This window comes from Falco rusticolus, chromosome 2, assembly GCF_015220075.1.
Source record: "Falco rusticolus isolate bFalRus1 chromosome 2, bFalRus1.pri, whole genome shotgun sequence".
NCBI lineage: Eukaryota > Metazoa > Chordata > Aves > Falconiformes > Falconidae > Falco > Falco rusticolus.
In genome coordinates, this window is record NC_051188.1 from 16,992,974 (window position 1) to 17,017,036 (window position 24,063).

Sequence of the window (24,063 nt, forward strand, 5' to 3'; positions counted from 1 at the left end):
GCTTAAAAAAGTATTTCTTTTGTGTCCCAGCATCCAAGGGCAGAAGGCAGAATAGCTTGATGAATTCTGACAAAGCATGCTGGTTTGTACAATGTTACTAGATCACGCTGTCAGATGGCAAAAACTGTATATGCTACTTCTGTAGCTGAATCTAAAGTTTTTAATACAAAATTAGCACTGGTTAAATACTTTGCTTTTTAGAGAATGCTGAAAATATATAATATGTTTATGATTTTCATTTTACATTTTTAATGCAGTAATTCTGCTGTAGGAATAGTTTAATACTATCTCCTGAACAATTATCAGTGTCACTGCTTTAAGGCTACATACATTCAGATTGTAGAGCACAGTTACTTCATAATTTTTTTTCCTATGAGTTTTTTCCAGAGCAGTAACATGAGGTAATTAATTTACTTATTATTGCTACTTTGTTCTGTAATATTTCTTTCTAATTTATAGGTAGTAGCTCAATTCCAAATTTCTTTCGCATCATGAAGCGACAGTTTACTGAAACAGAGTGGGGTGTAATCAAGTCTATGAGTAATGAATGGATGCAGTTGGATATGTTTCATCGGCACTGGGTAATACTTTTTCCTATTTAAAGGCTGCAGTGCTATAACCTGAATGTTCTCTTTTGATATATTTTATTATTTTTTCCATTGTGGTAAAATTGTATATTTTTTATAGTTACATGTGTGTGTTTGGAGGTAAGATTTTGATGGGTTTTATATTTTAATGATTATTTTAATGTCAGAATAACCTTGAAAACCATAGTACAGTTGACATTTCTGGAAGGATTTATGAGTAGTTTTAAACACGTGTCCAGAACAAAGTAAAGGGTTCATATCTGTATATGCCACCTGGTAATTCTGGTTGCATGTTCATTATAATACAGCAAGTTAGGCTAGGTATTAACAACACTGATAACTTTCTTTCCTGGTAACTGCATCAGTTTACTCTCACATTTATAGTAGTCTAAGTCTTAAATTTATTTGGTCTACTGTATCTGCTCAGAAGTAATGTTTATAGAACAGTTTGAAAACACCCAGTATGAATAAAATTAATTTATTCTATGTTTTAGGCCTTAAAGGAAAGCTTCTTAAAGGCTATTGGAGTTGGAGTTGGCTTTAACTTGCAAAGAATTGAATTTAATGTGTCCCCATTGCAACTGGAAATAGGAAAGGTGTATAAAGAGACAAAAATGCTTCTGGATGGTGATAAAGAAGAAGAGTGGACGTTTGAGGTCAGAAATACTCAAATTTAATTTTTTGGTAATGATAAACAGTCTCACATACCTATGGTTGCATTGCACATTTTATTTTTTTTAATTGCAGCTTCACATCTTTATTCTCTATAACCACATTGATCAAACATATAATATGTATGTATATATATATATCTCAAACATATATATCACACATATATATATATATATCAATCAAACTTAGGATATAAATCCACAGCATTTTTAAGTATTTTTGATGATTGCAAAAACACCCCAGAGATATATGCATTACAATGGCTTTTTGTTTTTTATGTTCCTTGAGTATATTTCTTGCATTTTATGAAAGTCATCCTAGGGCGTGCAGGAAGTTCACTGAAGCATATTCAGACCTAACTTCTGAACAGTGTCTAAGAATTTTAAAGTTCTTCATCAGTTGGTCTAGAATGGGACTAGTGATTAAATAACCCCATCAGTTAGTGTTTACATTAAATCAGGGGTCCTCAAACTACGGCCCGCGGGCTGGATATGGCCCCCCAGGGTCCTCAATCCGGCCCCCGGTATTTATACAAACCCCCCCCCTCCCCCACTGGGGGTTGGGGGGGGGAACCAAGCAGCCACAGATGACTGCCTGCCACTTCATCCGCGCGCTGACCCCCTGTTTAAAAAGTTTGAGGACCCCTGCATTAAATGTTTGAAATGGAGGAGGTGCCTTCAGCTCCTTTCGGGTTTCTTACTTCTTGTCCATGCAAGCTGGGAGAAATGTGCTTTTGTGGGGCTGGAGTTAACAGTGTTCTGACTGGCTGCTATCTGTGGGAATCAAGAGATGCAAAAAAACTTGCCTTTGCTTAACTGGAACATTAGTTGGGGCTCAGTTTTCTATCCGGCTATTAGGTTTTGGGGTATTGTTTGGTTTTCCTTCTTGAAAGTGTCTGAGACTTGTCTCTGAAATAACTAGCCTATTAGTTGTGGTAGGAAATGATCAACAGCATCTAATGTAGTTTAAAGGGTATATAAAGAACTGATAGGAACATGGTTTAGTGATTGGTAATGATAGGTTAACAGTTGGACTCAATGATTTTATGATTCTTCTCCAACCTAAATGATTCTATGATTTGATACAATGATCTCAAATTATTTAATCACCCTGAGAAGCCAAGCTTTAAAAACAATAAAAATAAATTAAATCACAATACCATTTTTCTACACCCCAAAGGCACTTTCATTCAACCACTTAAAACAAAGGAAGATATGCAAAAGACATTGACTCTAACATTGTCTGTGAACAATTTACACCCTATTTGTCTGCCATAAGTTTGTGCAGCTGGTATATATCTGACTAGCAGTTCAAAGAATACATACTTCACGATTTCACAAAATATCAAGTGTAGTTTTCAATAGGAGTATTCAGTTTCCAATACATGTTTACATTTTGAAAATACGTTGTTGGGAAACAACTGTTACAGTCTAAATGATAAATTTCTGCCGTATGCTTCTTTTGTGTATTATACAAACTACATGTATGGTGTGCATGTAGTAAAAAAAGAATGAGTGTACCAGTAACATTTAACTTGTAGCATAAGTTGACCTCTTCACAGTTCATTCCTTTCACCATTTCTAGCCACGTTTGAGTTTGTGTTGTTTTAAAAATCTATCAATACTAAATCAGCCATCTTATCGATATTGCCATATTCTCTGGGAACTGAGTATGTCATGGAACTCGCTAATTGGAATTACAGACTGGCAGAAGAAAATCTCAGGAAAGACTGTGACGCATCTTGTAACAGAATGGTTTCTGTATTAATGCTACCAGTGTACCATTCTCAAGGAGGCGTCTACCGCTTTCGATTGACTTCTGGAACTCCTAAGTTTGGTCTTTGATGACATGCCAGTGGTTGATTGATTAAAATAGCCTGAAGATGATGTAGGTCGCTCCCTGTATTGCTCAAATGCTTTGTAATTATTTTATTTTTCCTTATTACTTAGTAATTACTGCTGAAAGCTTAATTTAATTTTTGTCTGAGGAACAACTCCTCTTCTATGCTTGCCCTACTTCTTCCCAAGAGCACAGCCTTGTAATGAGGCAGATCATAGTATTTTAAAGAAAGGATTTGCAACCAAGTTTCATTTAAATACAAGCTTGCTTGGGATATAATTTCATTCAAATAGCAATGTTTATTAAAATGAAATTGGAAAAAAATTAGTTTCTCAGTTACCAGTCCCTAGCCTAAAATTAAGCATCACTTTACTTTTTAGTCTTTTTCCAAGTTTCTTTTAATTTTGTGCCCATTTTCTTACTTACAAAAGTCTGAGTTTTGTTTCATTATTTGCCCTTAAGCCACATTCTTGAAACAACTTGTTAACTGAAAACACTAATTTTGAAAAATCTGGAAGAATCACCCAAGAGAAGTCATTAAGAATCACCTATAAGACTATATAGTACTAGTATTTTTCTTTCATTCCTTGTTGTGCTGAGTTTGCTTGAATTAACTTTTTCTAGCAAATAAAAAACAGAACTACCTCACTTTTACTTTTCAGATCTACCTCTATGATAGGAGATGATCAAAGAAAGGAAGGCTGATTAAAATTCAGTTACCACATATTTTAGATTGTCTAATTTCAGTTTTAAACAGAATTTAACTTACTAAAAACAGAAGAGAGAGATAAAGGGGGTTTTACCCATTTAAATTACACAAAATATTCTGAAATCTCCTTCAGAAAGTACCATGTAATACGAAAAATACAAATTAAAAGCATGAAGACTAGAAGATTTACCACCTTATAACTGTCATGACTCAAAGGTCAAGAGAAGCACTAGTGAATCAGAGCAAATCAAAGCTGACACTGTTCAGACACCCTGTAACTGTTCAAAACAAGAGCAAAGCCCCTTCATATTGGAGATAGAATTCTCTGTGAACATTAAAAAAATATATCTGTTATTTTATTGTAAATACCAAATGAACTACTTTATTTTGTAGTTGCCTGTCGTCCCTTCACCAAGTGTTTAGATTTGTTTGAATTGTCTTCCCCCTCCACTCCTTGTGTATTTTTGAGAATGGATAGAAGGCAGTAGCTCAGAAATAGCTTCTTGTTTGATCTTGATGTTTTCATATAGTACTCTAGAGATTGCTACTTGGATTGCTTCCCAACTATTTCGGAACAAATAGGAGAAAAAATACAGTAAAACTTAATTTAAAAACATAACTTTAATTTTACAACATGTCTACTGTGTTAAATATCCTTCATTCACATAGGCAGTGCATGCTTTCCTCATTTTAAAAAGGTGACTTTCTTTACTAATAAATAAAACTTTACTAGCCCAGTGAAGAGTGATACAGTATTTGTGTCAGGGTATTAATTTAGAATGGCGTCGTTATTCTGATGATGGTGATGACAATCATCATTATCGGTAATTCTGTATGCTCCATTTACTTCCTTTGAAGAAAATAAACTTACAGAATTGTCCTGGTTTCAGCTGGGGTAGAGTTAATTTTATTCCTAGTAGCTGGTATGGTGCTGTGATTTGGATGAGAATAATGTTAATAACACATTTATGTTTTAGTTGTTGCTAAGCAGTGTTTACACTAAGTCAAGGACTCTTCAGCTTCTCGTACTGCCCTGCCAGCAACGAGGTGTTTAGCTGCCTGCCAGGTTAATGACAACAATGAAGTACTAGTTCATTTTAATAAAAATGAAAGAAGTTGATTACAACTATGACGAGTCTTATAATTTAAAGAGATATACATAAGTTTATAATAATTTGTCTGTAGCAGATCTGATATGTGGAAAAAAAAATCCTAATTACTGATTTGCAAAATGTTAAGTGTATTCATGGCTCTTTCCTTATTGGTCCCAGTTTTCTACAGTTAATCAGCAAGGATGGCTGAATAGCATTTACTGGGTTCTATATTAAAGAGGAATCTTAAATGAGACAAAAGACATTACTTGTTTTGGTCCCTCTCTCAAATTTGGATACAGCCAGTTTGTAAAGGAAGCACCTCATTTATCCTAAACCTCATTCAGGGATTAAGAATCACCTGGCATCAATGGTGCCACACCAGTAATTGTTTGCATTTATTCACAGCAAATATTTGCTTGGTTTGTCTATATGTAAATAAATGACTTCCAGAATATGAATTTCAAACTGTGATTACATGGGTCAATTTGAAACATATTTGCTAATTATTGGTATGCAAATTCAAGGGAGTGTTCTCAGTAAGAGAAGTTAATCCAGTGGTATTTTCAGGAATAAATAGGAATGAAAACTTCTAAGACTAGCAATTCCAACTGGATTCACACAGCAATCCTTTCTGCTCACTGGGAAGGTACAGTTTCTTCGTAAGCTGTCTGTTGTTGAGTGAATCCAGAATGATTTGAATCCCAGGCACATCATTCTGCTGAGCCTTTGAAATGAGGTAATTTTAAGTCTCAATGTGCCTGTAGCTTGAACAGCTCTAGTAACAGTGTGGTTCTGTGCAGAGAAAAACAAATTTTGATCTATATGTTTTCTGGTTTATAGAGAGGAATCTTAACAAACTCTTCACCTCAGAGCAATTCTGTACGATTGTCCTCCTTCTCTTTTTGTTTAGTCATCTATTTCCATTTAAGAAGCTGGATTTATTTTGTAAGCAATACCTCCAGGTGAAGAGAGAAACAAGCTGATGTGCTGGTTTTTATGGCTTCAGTATGTTTCATTAACTCCATAGCTTAAGATTTTTGTTGGCCGCTAGTAGGGGCCAGGAAGAACATCCTTCCCTTCTGTATTTGGTTTGGATTTACATTTCTCTGGAGCAGCAAAGATAAGATGAAAGGTATAATTTGTTACATTTTATTGTAAGATGCTGAAAACTCTTTTGTGACCACATAGGATATGTGAAGTAAATGAGGTGGAACCTTCTGAATTCACTGTCCATTGGGCAGGGTGTCTGTAGGGGAATGGTCCATGTTACCTAGAGTCACTGCTTGTTAAATGCAGCTTTGAGCTGACAAGAAATTATTTTATTAACAATATGTAAAAGGATTTATAATATGTTTTTAGTTGCACAAACAAGAAGTAATACATAAGTTTGCTTGACAAAAAACAATTTCTGTGCATTTAGCGTAAAGCTTTAACACAGTTGTTTGCAGACTTCTGACTACAGATATAGACACTGCCTAATGTGCTGTACTGTGTCCTCTATTCTGATCAGTCTTTAACCTCTTGTACATGCAAAAAATGAATGAAGGGGGGGAATGAAATGGTTAAAAACTGGATGTAGTAATTTTTTTCATTTAGACAAACAGAAAACACTCCCACCCTAGAACTAGGCAACCAACAACCTTTGAGAGGAAACAGGAGGGCATTATGATGCTTTCTTTATATGATAATATAGTGCAGTTAGAGTATGTCCTAAGAAAGTGGAAAATGGAGGCTCAATCATACCTCCCAGAAGAATCTCCAGACTACTAGCTGAGTTTCAGATTAATGATGATATCTAAATTGTTCATTTTTGTCGGTCATATTCTTGTTATTCTTGATTTCCTTTTTAGAAAGTTTGTGCATAAATTATGTGAAAACGTTTGGATAAAGAAGCAAGGAAAACACCCACCCACCACCCCACACGCGCATATTTTTATCTTAAAGCCAACAGGATTATGACTTGACTATAGAATAAACATTCAGAAAAAGGATATTAAAGTGTTTTTTTTTCTGAAGTGAATTGTTTGGGATGAATTCTTAGCCTTTCTAGAGAAAAACACTTTTGAACAAAGCTATTAAATATATTTAGTAATACAATTTTATGCCTTACAACATTTTTATAGGAAAATTGGTTCCTGTTTACACAAAGCAGTACTCAGGCTGCTGTGTCAGATATTTAAAGTTGGGATCTTACATGCTGTCTGAAGCCAAGAGTGATTAAGGTTATTTGGTGTAAGTTACATAGTTTTTCAGAATACCTCCTGGAAGTTTATAGTTTATCTTATCGGAAAACAGATAGTTAAGTTGGTTTATATGGCTTATGACTTAGAAGTGTCTGGTAAAGAAATGCTAAGGTCAGAAACTTGAATGTAAGTATCTACAGATGGGTAAGATGATGGTAACCTATAGTAACTAGTTCAGCCCTGCTAACTTTTTAATATATCTACATCTTTGAGCTTTCCAACAGAACCGCTAGAAAGGACTATTGCTTTTTGAATGTCATTAAAGTATTTTAAATGATGTTCTGCTATTGTTCTGAACCGTATTCTAAACATTTACATAGCCTGGAAACAGAGTAAAGAAAATACATTTATGTTGCCATTTTTTCATCTTTACTAGGAAACACGGTTAGATGACTATCATCATATTGCAGTGGCTCTCGGGAAACAGGAGGGATTTGGACAGAAGCATTCTGATGTAAGAAATTATTAAACATTTTCAGTTCTTGGTAACTAATTACTTGAATTTAAACTTAAGCCTGATGCTGTAGCTAAAAGTGTGTTCCCTCAGATATAGGGCCAAGGAGGAAGCTTGTCTTAGGCACATTATTAACCAGGTTCTTACTGAACTGTTACCTCTAGTTCTAGTTCTGTTGTAGCTCTTTCAGGAAAAGTCTGGGAAGGATAAATGGTTTCAGAAGACAGCAACAAATAATGTCAAATCTGGAATGTATGTGTTACAGCATTCAGTGTGTGCATTCAAGGGAAGAGTAAGTGATTTTTGTCACAGCCTGCTAGTATTCACGTGGGAAAGATAGTTTTCACCGAGGGAAGTGGAGGCAGTGAACCAATCTGGACTGCTAAACTAGTACGGCACCTCACCAAGTTGATTTTAATAGGGGACTGTCAGTGCATGTATCTCAGAGCAGATCCATCCCTCAAACACTATTAGGACAAGATGACCCTCGAGACGAGCAACAACAACCAACAGATGGGAAGAACAGCAGTGTTAGTCTTCATTCTATGTGGTCTCTCTATTGAGAGAAATGACAAAGCCACTTAAAAGCTTTTCAGGATTTTCTGTGTAATTTAATAAAGACCTTGGTCATGAAAATAGCAACAAAAGTCAAATTTGAGGCAGACAGGCAAGTTGTAGCCAAAATAGCCAGACAGTCAGCAAAACGTGACAGATTCCCATTTTTTTCTGTGGTGTTGTAGTTGCTCACAATAAAATGGGTTAGTGGTTTTCTGTTATTTAGATACAAAGATTCTGCCAGGAACTAGAAAAAAAAATTATATATGAATGGATTAAAGGATATGTGCATGACTACTTTCACCTATCATGGTCATAAAGTCTGAGTCTGTGTTTATGGATAACATAGAGTGGCAGACCTTTTAACTAGCATTGGTTAAAAAAAGTCTAAACTTCCTTTGAGGATTTACTGTGGTATATCAGTGCTCAAATATTCTCTAAGAAAATACATGCATTCTGTTTGACAGGACATGCTTAAGTTCCCAGTGGGGCTGCATGTCATCCTTCCTACAGGAATACTGATAAATGTCAATCTGAGGTGAAAAGGTGTTCATTATTTCTAAAGACAACTAAGTAGTCTACAAAAATCCACAATTTTTAAGTATTGACCTTCACCATCACTGTCACACATCTTAAAATTATCATAGAAAGAATAGACATGATATCAAGAGTTCCGATGAAAAGTCGTTGTATCAAGAAGGTCTCAAAGGCATACTTGTCCACTGACTAAATTGTGATGACCTGAATTTCATTATCTCAATTCACTGAAAAAAGGTCATTTTAAATAGGACAAGTGAGTATTCTGTGACTCCCCAATACGAAGTGGAAATTTCTGTATTGTTGCATTGTGTCTTTTCAAGACTCCTAACAGGAATATGGAGGAAATGAAAGTGGCTTTCTCTCTTTCTAGCAGAACTGTGTGAAAGGATTATATGTATTACTGGCTGTGTTGAGAGGAAAAGGCATTCTTCATCTTAGCTTAAAAAAAAGAAATTGTGTGTAGACATAATGCACTTGTTTCAGGATGTCAGTGCTTGTTTCTGTTCCTTCTCTGCTATCAGAGTAGTAATTCATTATGTCCTGTTTGCAAAACATGTACTTCCAGTGAGCTTTCTTCCCAACTTGACGGCAAATACCTACAATTCATAGGAAAGACCAATTGTTACTTTAACATACTATAACTTAAATTCTCTAGTGTCAAGAATCTTAACAAAATGTCTGCTAGTGACTCCTATATGCTTGAATATTTTTCTCCACTTTTAACCTAGGTCTAGACAGTTATCTGATGTAAGTCTCAATGAAGGATGGCTGAGTTTATAGTTCTTCATAATTCATATGTAGGATATAAAATACCTTTTCATGTATCACTTGCTAAATTTCACAGGACTTCTGATAATTCAATCAGAACGCATTTCCCTTCAGACAAGCATGTGCTGAAGTTCAAACTAGATCTGTTAACAGTCTACTTAGTTCCGAGGCTTGGTTCATATTTGGTGTACATCTGCGCTGTCACTTGCAGGGCTCTAGGCACAGTTCCTGCAGCTTTACCTCATCTCCAAAATGCCAGATGAACAGGCATGTCTCAACACCATGTCACTTGTGTGAGGATATAAAGTGACAGGCTGCTCAATTAACTTTTGCTTTCAGTCTGCGTTGGACAACTTTGAGACTTTCTATGCTGTTACAACAAACACAAACCGTTTAGTTGTCTCTGCATTTATTCCTAACAGTCGTTTACAGCTCAAACATGGAAGCAGAGAATAGACATTTTTGCTGTTTTACCTGTTCACTGACCAACCTTCATAGATGTGACAGGAAGCCTTAGACTGTGTCACCTCCATTTGCATATAAGTGAACACCTACAAGGCACAGTTACGGACACATCCCCCAAACCTTCTCCAGGAACTCAGTATGCTGGGATGCCTCTCTAAAGAGCCTGTAGATTAGTGCATGCAGTATGAGGAATAAACACGATGAGTTAGAGATCTGTGTGCAGTTGCAGGGCTATGAACTTGTTAGGATCATGGAGACATGGTGGGATGGCTCCCATGGCTGGAGTGTTGTGATCAAGGGGCTCTTTAGGAAGGACAGGCAGGGAAGATGAGGGAGGGGGATTTGCTTTTCACATGAGAGAGCAGCTGGAGTGCATGGAGCTCTGCCTGGGGATAGATGAGGAACCAGATGAGTTTATGGATTAGGGTTAAGGAGAGGGCAAGTCAGGGTGATTATGGTGGGTGTCTGCTCTAGGCTACCTGACCAGGAAGTACAAGTGGATGTGAGGCCTTCTACAGACAGATAGGAGCAGCATCCTGTTTGTAGGCCCTGCTCCTCATGGGGCACTTACCACCCCAAAATCTGTGGAGAGACACAGCAGGACATAAGCAACCCAGGAGGTTCCTGGAGTCCACTGACAACAGCTTCCTCCTTTAAGTGACAGAGGAAGCACCTAGGAGAGGTGTTTTGCTGGACCTCCTCCTCACCAGCAAGAAGGGGCTTGTTGGGGTTGTGAAGGTCAAAGGCGGCCTTTGCTACGGTGAATGTGAAATGATGGAGTTCAGGGTCCTGGGGGCAGGGAGGAGGGCTTAGAACCCTGGACTTGAGGACAGCAGACTTTGACCTCAAAGATCTGCTTGGAAGAGTCCTAAGGGATAAGGCCTTGCAGGGAAGTGGGGCCCAAGAAAGCTGCTTGATATTTGAGGATCACCTCATCCAAGCTCAAGAGAGTTCCATTCCAGTGTGTATGAAGTCAGGCAAAAAGGCCAGGAGGCCTGTGTGTATAAAGACAGGGCTTCTAGCCAAATTGAAACATGAAAAGGAAGCATAAAGAGAATGGAAATGAGAACTAGTAACCTGGGAGGAATACAGAAACGTTGTCTGAGCTTCCAGGGTCAAAATTAGGAAAGCTAAAGCCATGGATGTCCAAGGAACCAAGAAGGGCTTCCGTAAGTGCATAGAGGCTAAAGTGAAGACTAGGGAAGATGCAGGCCTTTTGCTCTATAAGATGGAGGCCTCAAGTGCATAGAACATGTGAAGGCGGCATCTGGTACCTCAGCCTTTTCCCTCAGTCTTTCTTAGCAAGACCAGCCTTCAGGAATCTCAGGTTCCAGGGATGAGAGGGGAAGGAGCAAGGAAGATGTACCCTTGGAAGAGGATCAAGTCAGGGAATATGTAAGCAAACAGGACGTACATAATTCCATGAGCTGTTACGGGATGCTGCTGTCAGCTGTCATTGCACGGCCTCTCTCAATAATCTTAGGTTCATCATGGCAACTGGGAGAGGTGCCCAAAGGCTGGAGAAAAGGAAGTGTCACTTCATCTTCAAGAAGGAGGACCCAGGGAATTACAGGCCTGTCAGTCTCACCTCAATCTCCAGAAAGGTGGCAGAGCAGCTAACTCTGGAAACCGTTTCCAGGCACATCAAGGACAAAGAAATCGTTAGGAGCAGTGAGCATAGCTTCACCAAGAGAAAGTCATGCTTGACCAAATTGGTAAACTTCTACAGTGAAATGACTGGCCTGGTAGATGAGGGGAGAGCAGTGGCTATTCTCTACCTAGGCTTCAGTATCTTTTATCTCTGATGTGTGCTCTCATAAGATCCTCCTAGAGAAAATGTTGATGTATGGGCTGGATAAGCAGACAGTGAGGTGAACTGAAAACTGGCGAAATGGTTGGGCACAGAGGGTGGTGATGAGCGGCATGAAGTGTCAGTGGAGGCCAGTAATTAGCAATGTACCCCAGGGTTCAAAACTAGATCCTGTCCTGTTTAGCATCTTCATAAATGATCTGGATGATGGGGCAGTATACCCTCAGCAGGTTTGCTGGTGACACAAACTGGGAGGAGTGGCTGATATGCCAGGGGGTTGTGATGCCATCCAAAGAGACCTCAACAGGCTGGAGAAATGGACTGACAGGAACCTCATGGAGTTCAACAGTAAGTGCAAAGTCCTGCACCTGCAGAGGAGCAACCCCAGGCACCAGGACATGCTGGCGGCCAGCCAGCTGGAAAGCAGCTTTGCAGAAAAGGCATTGGGGATCCTGGTGGACACCAGACTGAATGTGAACCAGCAATGGGCTCTTGCAGCATAGAAGGGTATGGTATCCTGGGCTGCATTAGACAAAATATTGGCAACAGGTCAAGGGAGATGATCCTTCCCTTCTGCTCAGCACTGGTGATGCCACATCTAGGGTGCTGTGTTCAGTTCTGGGCTGGTCAGTACAAGAGAAACACGGACATACTGGAGAGTCCAGCGAAGTACCACAAATGAAGTTAAGAGACTGGAACATCTCTCCTATGAGGAAAAGCTGAGAGAGCTGGGATTGTTCAGCCTGGAAAAGAGAAGGCTTTAGGGGATCTTAGTAAAGTATATAAATACCTGAAGGGAGGGTGCAAATTTGACAGAGCCAGGCTCTTTTCATTGGTGCCCAGTTGCAGGACCAGAGACAGCGGGCACAAGCTGACACACAGGTTGTTCCCTCTGAACATCAGAAAACTTTTTTTTTTTTTTTTTTTCACTGCAAAGGTGACTGAGATTGCCCAAGGAGATTGTGGAGTCTCCATTCTCGGTGATATTCAAAAGCCATCTGAACGCGGGCCTGGGCAACTAACTCTAGGTGGCCTTGCTTGAGCAGGGAAGTTAGACCACATGACCTGCAGAGCTCTTTTTCCAGTTTCAGCCATCCTGTAATTGCCAGATACCAGTGTTCGCTCCGCAAGAAGTTAACAGTACCTTAGTCTGCATCAAAAATGTGTCAGTTTGTGTGATGTACAGAATAACCCTATTGCAGAGTAGTCCTGTTGAATTCTATGAAATATTAAACGTTGAGAATATGTTGCTTGAGCAAATGCTGAATTTAGAAGGATCAGCTGTATTCATGTTTGATTCATGCAGCTGTACTGTTTGCTCTGGTGTCTGGAAAGAATTACACTTTCAGACAGCATACAACAGGCTGCACAGTAATGTGCTCAAAAAATTTAACCTTTTTCCTTTGCCATGTGATTTTTCTTGAAGTGGTGGAACACAGAGACCGTGACACTCTCATCTGTAATATCTTAGTCTGCACTTAATCTGGATTTAACATGGGGAATTGTGGATTGATTGTGACCACTTCTGTCCTTAAATAGCATGAGTTTGAGAGAAGCATGCACAACCCCGTGGTTGCTGGTATTAAAAAGAATATGAATAGGCACACCTCTAGTGGAATAAATCCTTACGCTATCATCTCAAGTAGTCATGTCTGCTGGAGAATTAACTACATTTTATTTGTTGGTGGGATTTTTCTTGCTTTTTTCTGGACTTAAACATTCATTCTGTGGTATTTGCAGCATTCTGTGTCCCCTGTTCTTTCAGTTTTGTGAACTAAGCTTCAATGAAAAACTGCTTTTTCCATGTGACCTGTTACATGCTTCTATTAGTCACTGTATAGCATAAACTAGGGACAGTGACATTGGTCTCAACTGGAATATTTTCTTTTTTCTTCTGTAAGCAATGTGTAGTTTAAACTGGACAAGGAATATCGCAGGGAGAAAAATTGAGATTTATTGATTCCTGTAATACGAATACGTATTTTTTCCTTAGGTATGTTGCATGGAGCCTAACGAACCACAGTTTACATTATTGACTTTTGAAGATTTAGTTGCATCTGGCATTCCAGTCACACCTGAGGATTCTGCATATTGGGATAATTTTTGTTCTAAGCAAGAGACTCCAGTGAAACAGAATTCACATTCAAGTTATGAATGCTTATAAGAAAAAGAAAACTGTCAAAATTTTTATACTGTTACTCTATAATGATAGAATATATTTAATACAATGTTACCATTACTGTTTTCACCTTTTTAAAATTGGCATTCTTTATCAATATCTTAACAAAGATGCGTGTTTGTTTGCTGAAGAAATTCTGACTGAGAAGTCTAAGCTGGCCACATGTTTTTTTTGCTTCTCATGCCTGTGTTTTTTTACACTTCGGTAATTACCCATGCTAGGAACAGGGAGCAGAGCTACAATAATGTTGTTGACTAGTCAACAAATGTTTAATGTATAAAAATGTTTCCATACTTCGTTTATGCTGAAGCTTAAATGATGACGCTGCCTTTTCTCTTACAAAAAATAATTTATTCTCGGATGAATAAAGCCAGAATAATTGGTACAAATTCTTTTGCTGTTACTGTATGGTGCAAGTGTTTGTACAACACTTTGCATAATAGCAGGCTGAAGAGGTCTGAGTCTTAGTAGGCTTGGAACTACATCTGCACAAAACCAGTTTAAGGCAGGGAATTAACTTGTGTGTCGTGTCCTTTCCCTTAGAATCATTGTGAATTAAAGCTTCCTGTATGTAACTTACAGTTTGATTTATAACAATTCTTTTTGTATTTGTTTCCTCAGCAGTAGATATGAGCCAAACAGCAGTTCAATTTTTCTAGACTTGCATTTACATCTGTACTGTCCTAAACACTAAGTTAGGGTGGAGGCAGGGGAAAAAAACCCCCAAAACTATGAACTTTTTTCCAAATAGTCTCATAACATCTGAAGACAGAATATTTTACTGTCTTACAGTGAATTTAAATTTCTGGAGGAGATCTGTGTTTTTCTTTTTTCTCCAAAACTGCAAATCAGTGAAGTAGTGACTTTTCTCCAGATTCCACAGGCGTTAAATTAAATGTTCAGTAGCTTCAAATCTGAAGTTAACAGAAATATAGAATAATTTATATACAAATTGTAAGGCAAGTATTCCAGACTGGTTTTAAAAAGTGAATTACAACTTGCGATAAGTCATTGCCACTCCATGGCGGCCAGAAAAGGCTATTCAGTGGATATGTAACAGCGTCACTTACTGGGATAGGATATTTTTAATTGATTCAGTTGACTCAGTCTTACTCTGTTCTAGCTGAAGTGGACTATAATCCCAGATGGGCAAGCACATGAAGGTTGCCTAAGAACTGAGATAAATAGAACTGTCGCCAAGCTGAAATAAAGGACTTGTTCTGCCACAGTTTTTGGAAGTCTGCAGAATAAGGAGGCCTATTCGGAGTACAGGGGGCTGGAGAGTGCTGAGTTCCATGGCTGGCTGGCTGTTAACTGATCCAGTACATGCCAGTCCTCACCAGTCACTGAGGACCCCATCAATTGCAGCTGTACTAGCCAGTTTAAATTGCCAACTTTTTTGCTGAAACAATGAAATGAACTGCAAATATGGGGTGAGATGAATAGAGAATTTTCGGATCTAGATTTTGCAGGGTAAAGGAATTCATTTCATACTAGAGATGAGTTATTTCTGCATGGTGACAGTGCCCCAAACCAGAATTTTTATCTCATTGGGAAGAGTTTTAAAAGTATTAAATTATTTTTAATATTGTGCTTGCATATAAGTAGAGGACAAACCAATTTTGTTAAATTAGAAAATTACACTTGATTTGCTTGCCAGGAATATGGTAAATTTCTGGACTATATGTAATTGGAAAGATTACAAAACCAAAACCAGCTTGTTTTTAGCTTTCCATGAAATAAAATTCTGGTTTTTAATGGGCAGACAAATATCTAGAAGATTGCAGTTCCTCACATTATAATTTTTCCATGGCTTTGATGTACACTAAGCTATTTGAAGAGTAGGATTAATCTCTTTTTTTTTTTTTTTTTTTAACCTTGAGTAGCAATAAGGTTAGGTGATGGTAATACCTTGTGAAGAGCCACTTGAGTCAGGTTGTTTAGTGTCATTGCAAATGGACAGAAATTTTACACTTGCTTTTACTGCTGTGGGAAAGAGCAGCTGTATAGTTATGAAATTATCAGCTAAAAGCATGCTGCTAAAGGGCCAGCAGGATCCTCTGACTCTTTAAGAAGGATCATTCACGTTCATAAAGTCATCAGAGGCACGTGCTGAAATAAATGTTCCTAGCTTGTTCAGATAAATTAATGTACTAAGATTTTTTTATTTCACCATCACACTTCCCTTTATATAAAAAACTGAGTCCTGTAGCCACACATGGCCATAACACTGGCTTCCTTGCGTTTCCTCAAAATACAGTCTTAGTCTCTATAGGGTCTCTACCGTTTTCAGAAATACTGGTCTGGCACAGCTCCAGCTTCCCTTAGTAGTTGAAGTTGTTGGCCCAGGCCAGTGCAGATGAGCTGACCTTTGCTGGTCTCCTGTCACTTTTCTATCTGCAAGAAATTTCCCAGTTGTGTCTAGAAGCCCTCTAGCCTTCAGGTATCTTTTCCAGAACTCCATTCCTTTATCTGTTTTGTTTCTATATAATGCCCTAGACATGGCCATACCATGTACCTGGATCCTAGAGGGTAAGAAGCTGCAAAAACACAAGCTCTGCCCCACATGACCCTTTCCCAGTCTTTTTCCCTATGGAACAGGTTTGACCATCCTCCCTGTTTCTCAAAGTACAGATTCAGGTCTTAGATCAGATCTGCTGCCCTAGACTACGAATCAACCCAATGTTTCTGAGGAGTAGCTATTAACAATCTCTGACCTAAAAATAGAAAAAAAGTTTTTAAAAGTTTTGGTCTTCAGTGAAAAGATTGTAAAAAATGAATAAACATGTTTTAGTTTGGACATATGCTTAAACCTTTTTTTATTTTGCATGAAACTAAAATTGTTCGAGTGGATTAGGAACTGTGTTCAAGACAGTTTGCAGCTGTGTGACCAGAGACTGGTGCCATTTGATGTGAAAATCTGTGCCTTTAGAAAGTGGATCATATGAATTTATTCTTAGCCTTTCACAAAGTCTGTAAACCTATGCAAGATGTTTATTGTCTATATTATGGGATTAAATGCACTGATGTTAATAAAATGTACTGATCTTAGAGAAGAAATCGTAGCTGTAATTTGTATGTTCTTGGAAACATCCAAGCAACAGCTCACTTTTAAACAATAGTTTTTACCGAAGACATTGCAATAAAGCCACAAGCTCCAAAGAAAATCAAGAATGGAAGGAAAAAATAGCTATTCAAGTGAGCATGGACTGTCTCTTTGTTGGAGCTTTACAAGATTATAGTACTACATTCTACAAAGAAGGTAAGTGGTTCTTGGGCAGAATTGATACAACCAAGTCTAAAACAGTGATTCAGACTTCTCTCTTAACCACTGCCTAATTTTGCAGGTGGCTGTACCTGCTAATTTGCACTTCATGTTTCTCCAGAATACGGGTATTTTGGATAGCTCTACACTGTATAGAAAACGTAAGCATGAAAATAAATTATGAATTCCTCTCAAGTGAGCCAACATTTTAAAAGTTTTTGGAAAAAGTAACTTTTTGCAATATGTTATTTTCTTGCGCTGTACATACAGGTTTTTATGGCCAGATATTGTGTATGACTCTATTTCTACTAAGATTGAGTTTAATTTCTTTATCGAAATAAAAATCAGGTTATTTTGTATTTGTGTTCTGATTCTGTGTTGTCTATTTATGGTTCTTTCTCAGTTATTTTTTTATGTCATGGTTACTTAGTTCCAGACATAGGTGGGATTGTTGAAACACTTGCCTAACATTCCTTTATCTTTGAAACAATTTATGGGAACACAAGCCTGTATACTCTTAGTGACATCCTTTAGATGAATCATGAAACAAAGGACCAGCTGTCCAGTCTCCGGCATTCATATAAGATTAGTTGTGAAAGACACTCCCTGGTTTCTTCTTGCAGTTTTAACTTAATAACACGCAAGGTAGTTTCTTGACATAACTATTACATAATGTTAGTGTATTCTGTGTTAGAGTACACGTGTCATCATTTGGTCTAAATTGCAATAGTGTGAGGTTTAATGCTGTAGGAAGATACATATTTCCAAATACAAGACTGCAGTGTTGCATAGTGTTACTTACCTATGTAAAGAAATTTTTGAAGGATTTTTTTTGTAACTATGTTGCGGAACATAAATGTTCTTCATGTTGTAGTAGGAGCTTATTGACACAGAAGAAATGTTTTTGCTTGCACAAGGGTTTTCTTTAAAACCCTTGACATTTTTTTTTGGATTTATAAGTGATGTAACAGAAAGAAAGTGGGTATTTCAGTTGGAATGCATCTTTGATCCTCCAATATCTAGAGGTGCCTAGACACCTTTATTTCTGCTTTAAAAGCAGTGAAGAGGCACTGTCATAGCAAAGCATTAGAGAAGCTGCCTCGTAGCTGCCTTGCAAAGATGTATTCTTCATACCGCAAATAGAAATGTATATCTGCAATGATGTGCATAATCTGTTAGGAAATAGTTTTGCATCACTACTAACTGAGTAATTTAATACATTTTGAAGCTGCCTTTCTATGGTTTTAGTGGTGATCAGCCCAATAAGAGAAGGAATGATTTGGGGCATGGTGGATCTAGATGTCAAGTCCATCTCGCTCTGCATATAACTAATGAAGTCTAATTCTTCAAACTGAATTAGGTGGGAGTTTCTAATGATTAAAGGTTTTATCCAGTGGATATTGCCAAACCCATGAGCAGCCATAGCAACTAAGTACAAAACCCCAGACTTTTTATTCTGTTGGAAAGGTCTTAATCAAGTGCTGATTTCACTTTCATTTCTTGTTTCTTGGCTGCTAGGAATATTACTGGCCCTGCCTGTGTCAGTCTATAACCTGCTGATCAAATTTGTTTCTGAAAAAGGGATATGTTCTCCTTATGCTGAGGAGGATTCTGGAGTTTCTGCCTTTTAATCAAAATTGTAATACTCTGAATAGTTTAAAGTAATTTGTTTGCAGATGTGTTCCAGTCAAGTGCACCATCTAGGTATAAGTCCTACCGAAGGCAAGCATTTTTGATAATTTTTTTTTTTTTAAGTTCCAACCTTAGAAATGCTGTGTTAAGTGTATTTAAAAGGTTTGCCAGACTGCTGGTCAGATAATGTCCTAGGTTTTTAGGGGTGCCTAGTGAACATCCTGAGTAGGTTTAAGGCAGGAAGCTAACCCCAGGGTTCCCAGCACAAGCAAGATGCAATGTCAGACCTGCATGTAATATCAGAACTTGGAAGGACTGATGGAGCTTTGGTAAATGCTGATGTTCTTATGAATGGCAAAGTTCTAAAGAGGTTGGGGTTTTTTTCCATGTTCACATTTTTTGGTTTTGATAGCTATGTTGTAGATATATAAATGTCTCACTATATATAAATGTCTCACTTTGGATTTTGTTATTACCCCATTGAGTTATTCAGGCACTTAAGTATAGTCAGGTATTTCACAGAGGCACTGAGATTTTGACTATGTTAGGTTTTGAGGACTTGGGTGCTGTTGGCAAACTTGCCTTTTTTGCAAAGCACCTGTGTAAGCTGACGCATCTGTTCCATCCTGTTTCTGCATGTGTTGGTGTGCCTTGTGCTGTGCCTTTGGTTCAGCCAGACCTCTAGCACCTGCCTGAGGTACCTTTTGCTGCAACAGCTTTTAGTGGGCTAGTCCCAGCTTGCTGAAGATTCCTGCTGGCAGGTGGTTGTCCCTGAGCTGACAAGAAATGTTTTGATATTATTACCAAAAAGTGGTACATTATTTCCCTAGTAAATTAACGGAAAAGATGAGTAAAGGAATTGTGTTACGATCTTAATGTTGTACTGGAAATAATAAGGGGAAATAAATGTAAAAGACTAGTTGAAAGTGTCTTAATGCTAGCTTTTAGCTCACGAAGAGAAGTTCTTAGTTCTGCTTTGCTCTAAGGTCTCAGAGCACCTGAAATTATTTCAATCCTTTTATTTCAGTTTCCATTTCTCCCCCTCAGGTTTAAATAGTAGTATCCATTACACACTTTCAAAGTTGCTGTTAATATTTTCCATTTATCTAGCGAGTTTCTCTTGTCACGGTATTTTAGTATTCCAACCTTGGATTGGTGTTTGAACTGAAAAATTTGAGAGTTTTTTTTAAAAACAAATTACACAGAATCCAAGAATCAAGAATGGTCAGGGTTGGAAGTGACCTCTGGAGGTCATCTAGTCCAGCCCCCTGCTAAAGAAAGTTCTCCAGCAGCTTGCAGAGAGCTGCGTCCAGGCAGGTTTTGAATATCTCCAGAGAAGACTCCACAGCCTCTCTGGGCAGCCTGTGCCAGGGCTCTGTCACCCTTAAGGTAAAGAACTTTCTCATATTCAGGTGGAACTGCCTGTGCTGCAGTTTGTGCCCGTTGCCCCTTGTCCTGTCACTGGGCACCACTGAGAAGAGCCTGGTCCCATCCTCTGACACCCGCCCTTAAGATATTTGTAGACACTGATAAGATCCCTCTCGGTCTTCTCTTCCCCAGGCTAACCAGGCCCAGCTCTCTCAGCCTTTCCCCATAAGGGAGATGCTCCAGTCCCCTCATCAGCTTTGCAGCCCTCAGCTGGGCCCTCTCCAGTAGTTCCCTGTCTCTCTTGAACTGGGGAGCCCAGCACTGGGCACAGCACTCCAGATGGGGCCTCACCAGGGCAGAGCAGAGGGGAGGATCACCTCCCTCCACCTGCTGGCCATGCTTCTCCTGATGCACCCCAGGGTCCCATTGGCCACCTTGGCCACCAGGGCACACTGCTGGCTCATGGGCATCTTGCTCCCATGGTCCTCTCCACAGAGCTGCCCTCCAGCAGGTCAGCCCCAGCCTGTACTGGTACATGGGGTTGTTCCCCCCGAGGTGCAGGACCCTACACTTGCCTTTGTTGAACTCCATGAGGTCCCTCCCTGCCCAGCTCTCCAGCCTGTCCAGGTCTCTCTGAATGGCAGCGCAGCCTTCTGGTGCATCAGCCACTCCTCCCAGTTCTGCATCATCAGCAACCTTGCTGGGGGCACACTCTGTCCCTTCATCCAGGTCACTGATGAGCAAGTTGAACAGGACTGGAGCCAGTACTGACCCCAAGATTCCTTTAATCTTGGGGTAGGCTGAAGTTCACTCGAGTAGCCAGTCACATCCATTTTATCCATGGGAATCTCTGCCTAGAGGCAGAAAGCGGGTGCCTGGGCTGCCCCTGAGCTCACGTACAGGTGAGCCACTCATCCATTCCGCTTGGTCATGCCCTGTGTGTCCAGGATCCTCTGTGCCTAGGGAAGCTGTTTGCTGCACAGACAGGCCATGTTTGTAGCCCTTTCCATGGAGACAGCAGTTCTGAGGGGTGGCAAATGCTGAAGACGGATGGTGTGCCTGACATGTTTTTATAAAAATACATCAGCAGAAGTAAGAGCTTGACAGCGCGGCGCTTCACCTGCCTGCTGCTGCCTGAGCAGCCAGTGGTTACTCAGTTGTTCGGTGTGACCCTGTTTTGATCAGAGGAGGAGAGTTATGTGCTCCTGTTGCAATGGCTCTCAAGCTGCCTCATTATTTCTTGCATTAACTCAGTTGAATGATGTCACTACTTGATGTCACTGAATATTGAACTCTCAATTGCATGACTGATAATTAGTTCTGATTTTTTTTTTACCGTGTTGAAGCTAATGCTTCTGGCCCATCAATTTACTAAGGCCAGTTCTCACCAGTGTTCACAATTTTTGCCATAATATCAATGTACTGCTGGTTTTGGCTTTAAAGCACCACAGATGGCAATCCTAATAACCAGTGCAGAAGGCAAGTGCAAAAAGACTAACAAAAATAGAAATGATCTTTAGAAACATGATTACAGATTTTGTGTATCATTGTATGATACATATTGTATGCTGTATATGTAATGCATTAATTATATAATAGTTTAATGAATATATCTTCTATTTAAACATGTAGACTTACAGATATATATACACACACTGTATTACAGTATCTTATCTTTCAGTTAAGGATAGGCTTGTGTTTTCTTCTGCAGTTTGTATAAGTACCTATATTAATTACAAAAACGCATTTGTTTTTTTTTCATCAGAGTGTTGTTTGATATATTTGGATGACTGCCTATTAAAATTACATTGAGTTTGCATTTGAAATAGCACACAGGCAAAAATCTGAAAAGACTGCCTTGAAAATATTTTCCTTTGAAAGTGGTATCCTGTATTTTCTCAGCTTCAGCAGCCTAGTTTTTCTGCTGCCATCAGGTGAGTGGATTCAGCCCATGTATCAGCTGATGGTACAATGTGCTCCTTATCCTGGCTGAGAGCTTTTGTGAAAGGTACAGCCAACTGTTTATTCAATGAGGTCAGTGGTCTCTTTGTAAGAGAAATGGAATTTTCCTGCCTGTATTAAGTTCAAACACTGTCTACTGAATAGAGTAATATCCTCCTACCTACGTAAAAGCGTTTTGTTAGTCTTGTGACAGTTACGTGATCTACAATTAATTAGCTACCTGTCCAACATTGGGAAAATGTATTGGATTAATTTGGAACAGTAAAACTGTGTGTGGGTAAAGGTTGTACTTCAGTTGTGTACTTGCTTATACCGTAATTAAAATTCTCATGTGGGTGAAAACAGCACATTACAAAAAGACTGATCTTTCTGATATCATTGTTTCTGCCTAATTGCTTGTTAGGATCTTTAGATGATTGGCCTTGTTAATGCAGAATGTTTTCCCTAAAGTGCAGTAGGGTATTTATTAGCATTTAAACTGGGGCAGTCAGACAGCTCCTACTTGGCAGAAATCATTGTTACCTTTCAGTCACCGTTCAGGATAAAAAGAGAGAATAGCAAACTGCTCTTTACAGTGTCAGCACGTTGGTTTCAGCCGGCTTGGGTAAAGGCAGATATGCTGGACATAGGCCTATGTAATATTGGTCATGTAAATACCTTTAAATAATCAGAAAATAAGTTTATCTTCTGAGATGAGTCTTCAGTCAAAAGAGGGAAGAAAGTAATGTCAGATGAAGACAATAATTTGTCCCAGAGTAAAGGGCTGCTGAGATAGTGAAGAAACCTTGTATGTGCCAGGAATTTTAAAATATACCTGATTTATTTATAAAAGTCAATTTGGGGACTTCTGAACTATGTGATAGAATGATTATGTTTTTCGGTTGTTTTTTTGGTGTGACAGCAGTTTGAATGCAGCGTTGATTGAGTTGTTGAGTTTGTATAAATAGGCTTTTAAAAGGTAAATAAAAATGCAGTTGCATCAAAATTTAGAGTGTTAATGGAAATATATGTTTCAGCCACACAGTGTGTTTTAACTCATTCGTTCTAACTGTTCATCACTGACTGATAACATCAACAAGTTGCTACACATATGTAGCACACACACATATACATTATACATATATATGTATGATATACACATAATCAGCTTTAAAAGAACTAGAAGCCAACCCCATCTTTATTAATTTAGCAGCCAGAAAGTGTAAGAAGAAAGCTTCAAGAGCAACTAATACAAATGGTACAAATACATTTAGCTGATGCAAGAGACAATTTAAGACATGGCAGTGGGGAAATAAAAATAGTGCCTTGAACAAATAGGAGGAGGAACTGATTATGACATAATTATAATTTTTTTTTTTTACCTCTTAGAAGCTTTTATAGGAAATACATGAATTAAAGAAATATGAAAAGGAGTTAATATAGTTAAGTATCTATTTTTTCCTGTGTCATTTAATGATTGGTACTTTATCTTTGAGGGAGGTTAACAACAGAAACCTGAGAAACAAGACTGCATTGTATTTATTTTGCTTTAGCCCATAGGTCTTAAGGGCTTTTCTAGTTCAACATGCAGTGTGACAGAGGAAAATCTGTAGTGTCTTTACAGTACATGCTTGAAATATATTTGAGTTTCTAACAGGTCTTCAAAAGAAGAGTCTAGATGCAACTGTTTCAGAAAACAAATACTTCTGAAAAAGACGATACTGTGGGTTGGCAGGTAAGAAAACACCTGTTAATTAGAAAATCTGGTGGGCGTATCACAGCCAAATAACTACCGCGTCCTCCTTTGAAGAGGTGATTTCATGGTCTTAGTATAAGGCACAATATCAGAAATGCTGCCTCATCTTCGCCACTACTTTGCAGTGCAGGTCCTGTACAACTTAAACAAATTCACTCTTGTTGTCTATAAGAGAACACTATTGGT

At 38.5% G+C, this 24,063-nt stretch overlaps 1 protein-coding gene across 3 annotated transcripts in view; it reads left to right on the forward strand.

Moving 5' to 3' along the window:
* AASDHPPT (aminoadipate-semialdehyde dehydrogenase-phosphopantetheinyl transferase) overlaps positions 1-17,539 on the forward strand; it is a 37,050-nt gene extending 19,511 nt beyond the window's left edge. The window contains exons 3-6 of one of the 3 annotated variants that reach the window (XM_037377092.1): positions 460-581; positions 1,082-1,243; positions 7,521-7,598; positions 13,730-17,539. In XM_037377092.1, coding sequence (XP_037232989.1) covers positions 460-581; positions 1,082-1,243; positions 7,521-7,598; positions 13,730-13,900 — 533 coding nt within the window. In that variant the 3' untranslated portion in view covers positions 13,901-17,539. The remainder of the gene's footprint in view (positions 1-459; positions 582-1,081; positions 1,244-7,520; positions 7,599-13,729) is intronic. The other 2 variants (XM_037377093.1, XM_037377094.1) reach the window with 2 other exon arrangements.
* Positions 17,540-24,063: the final 6,524 nt, after the last annotated feature.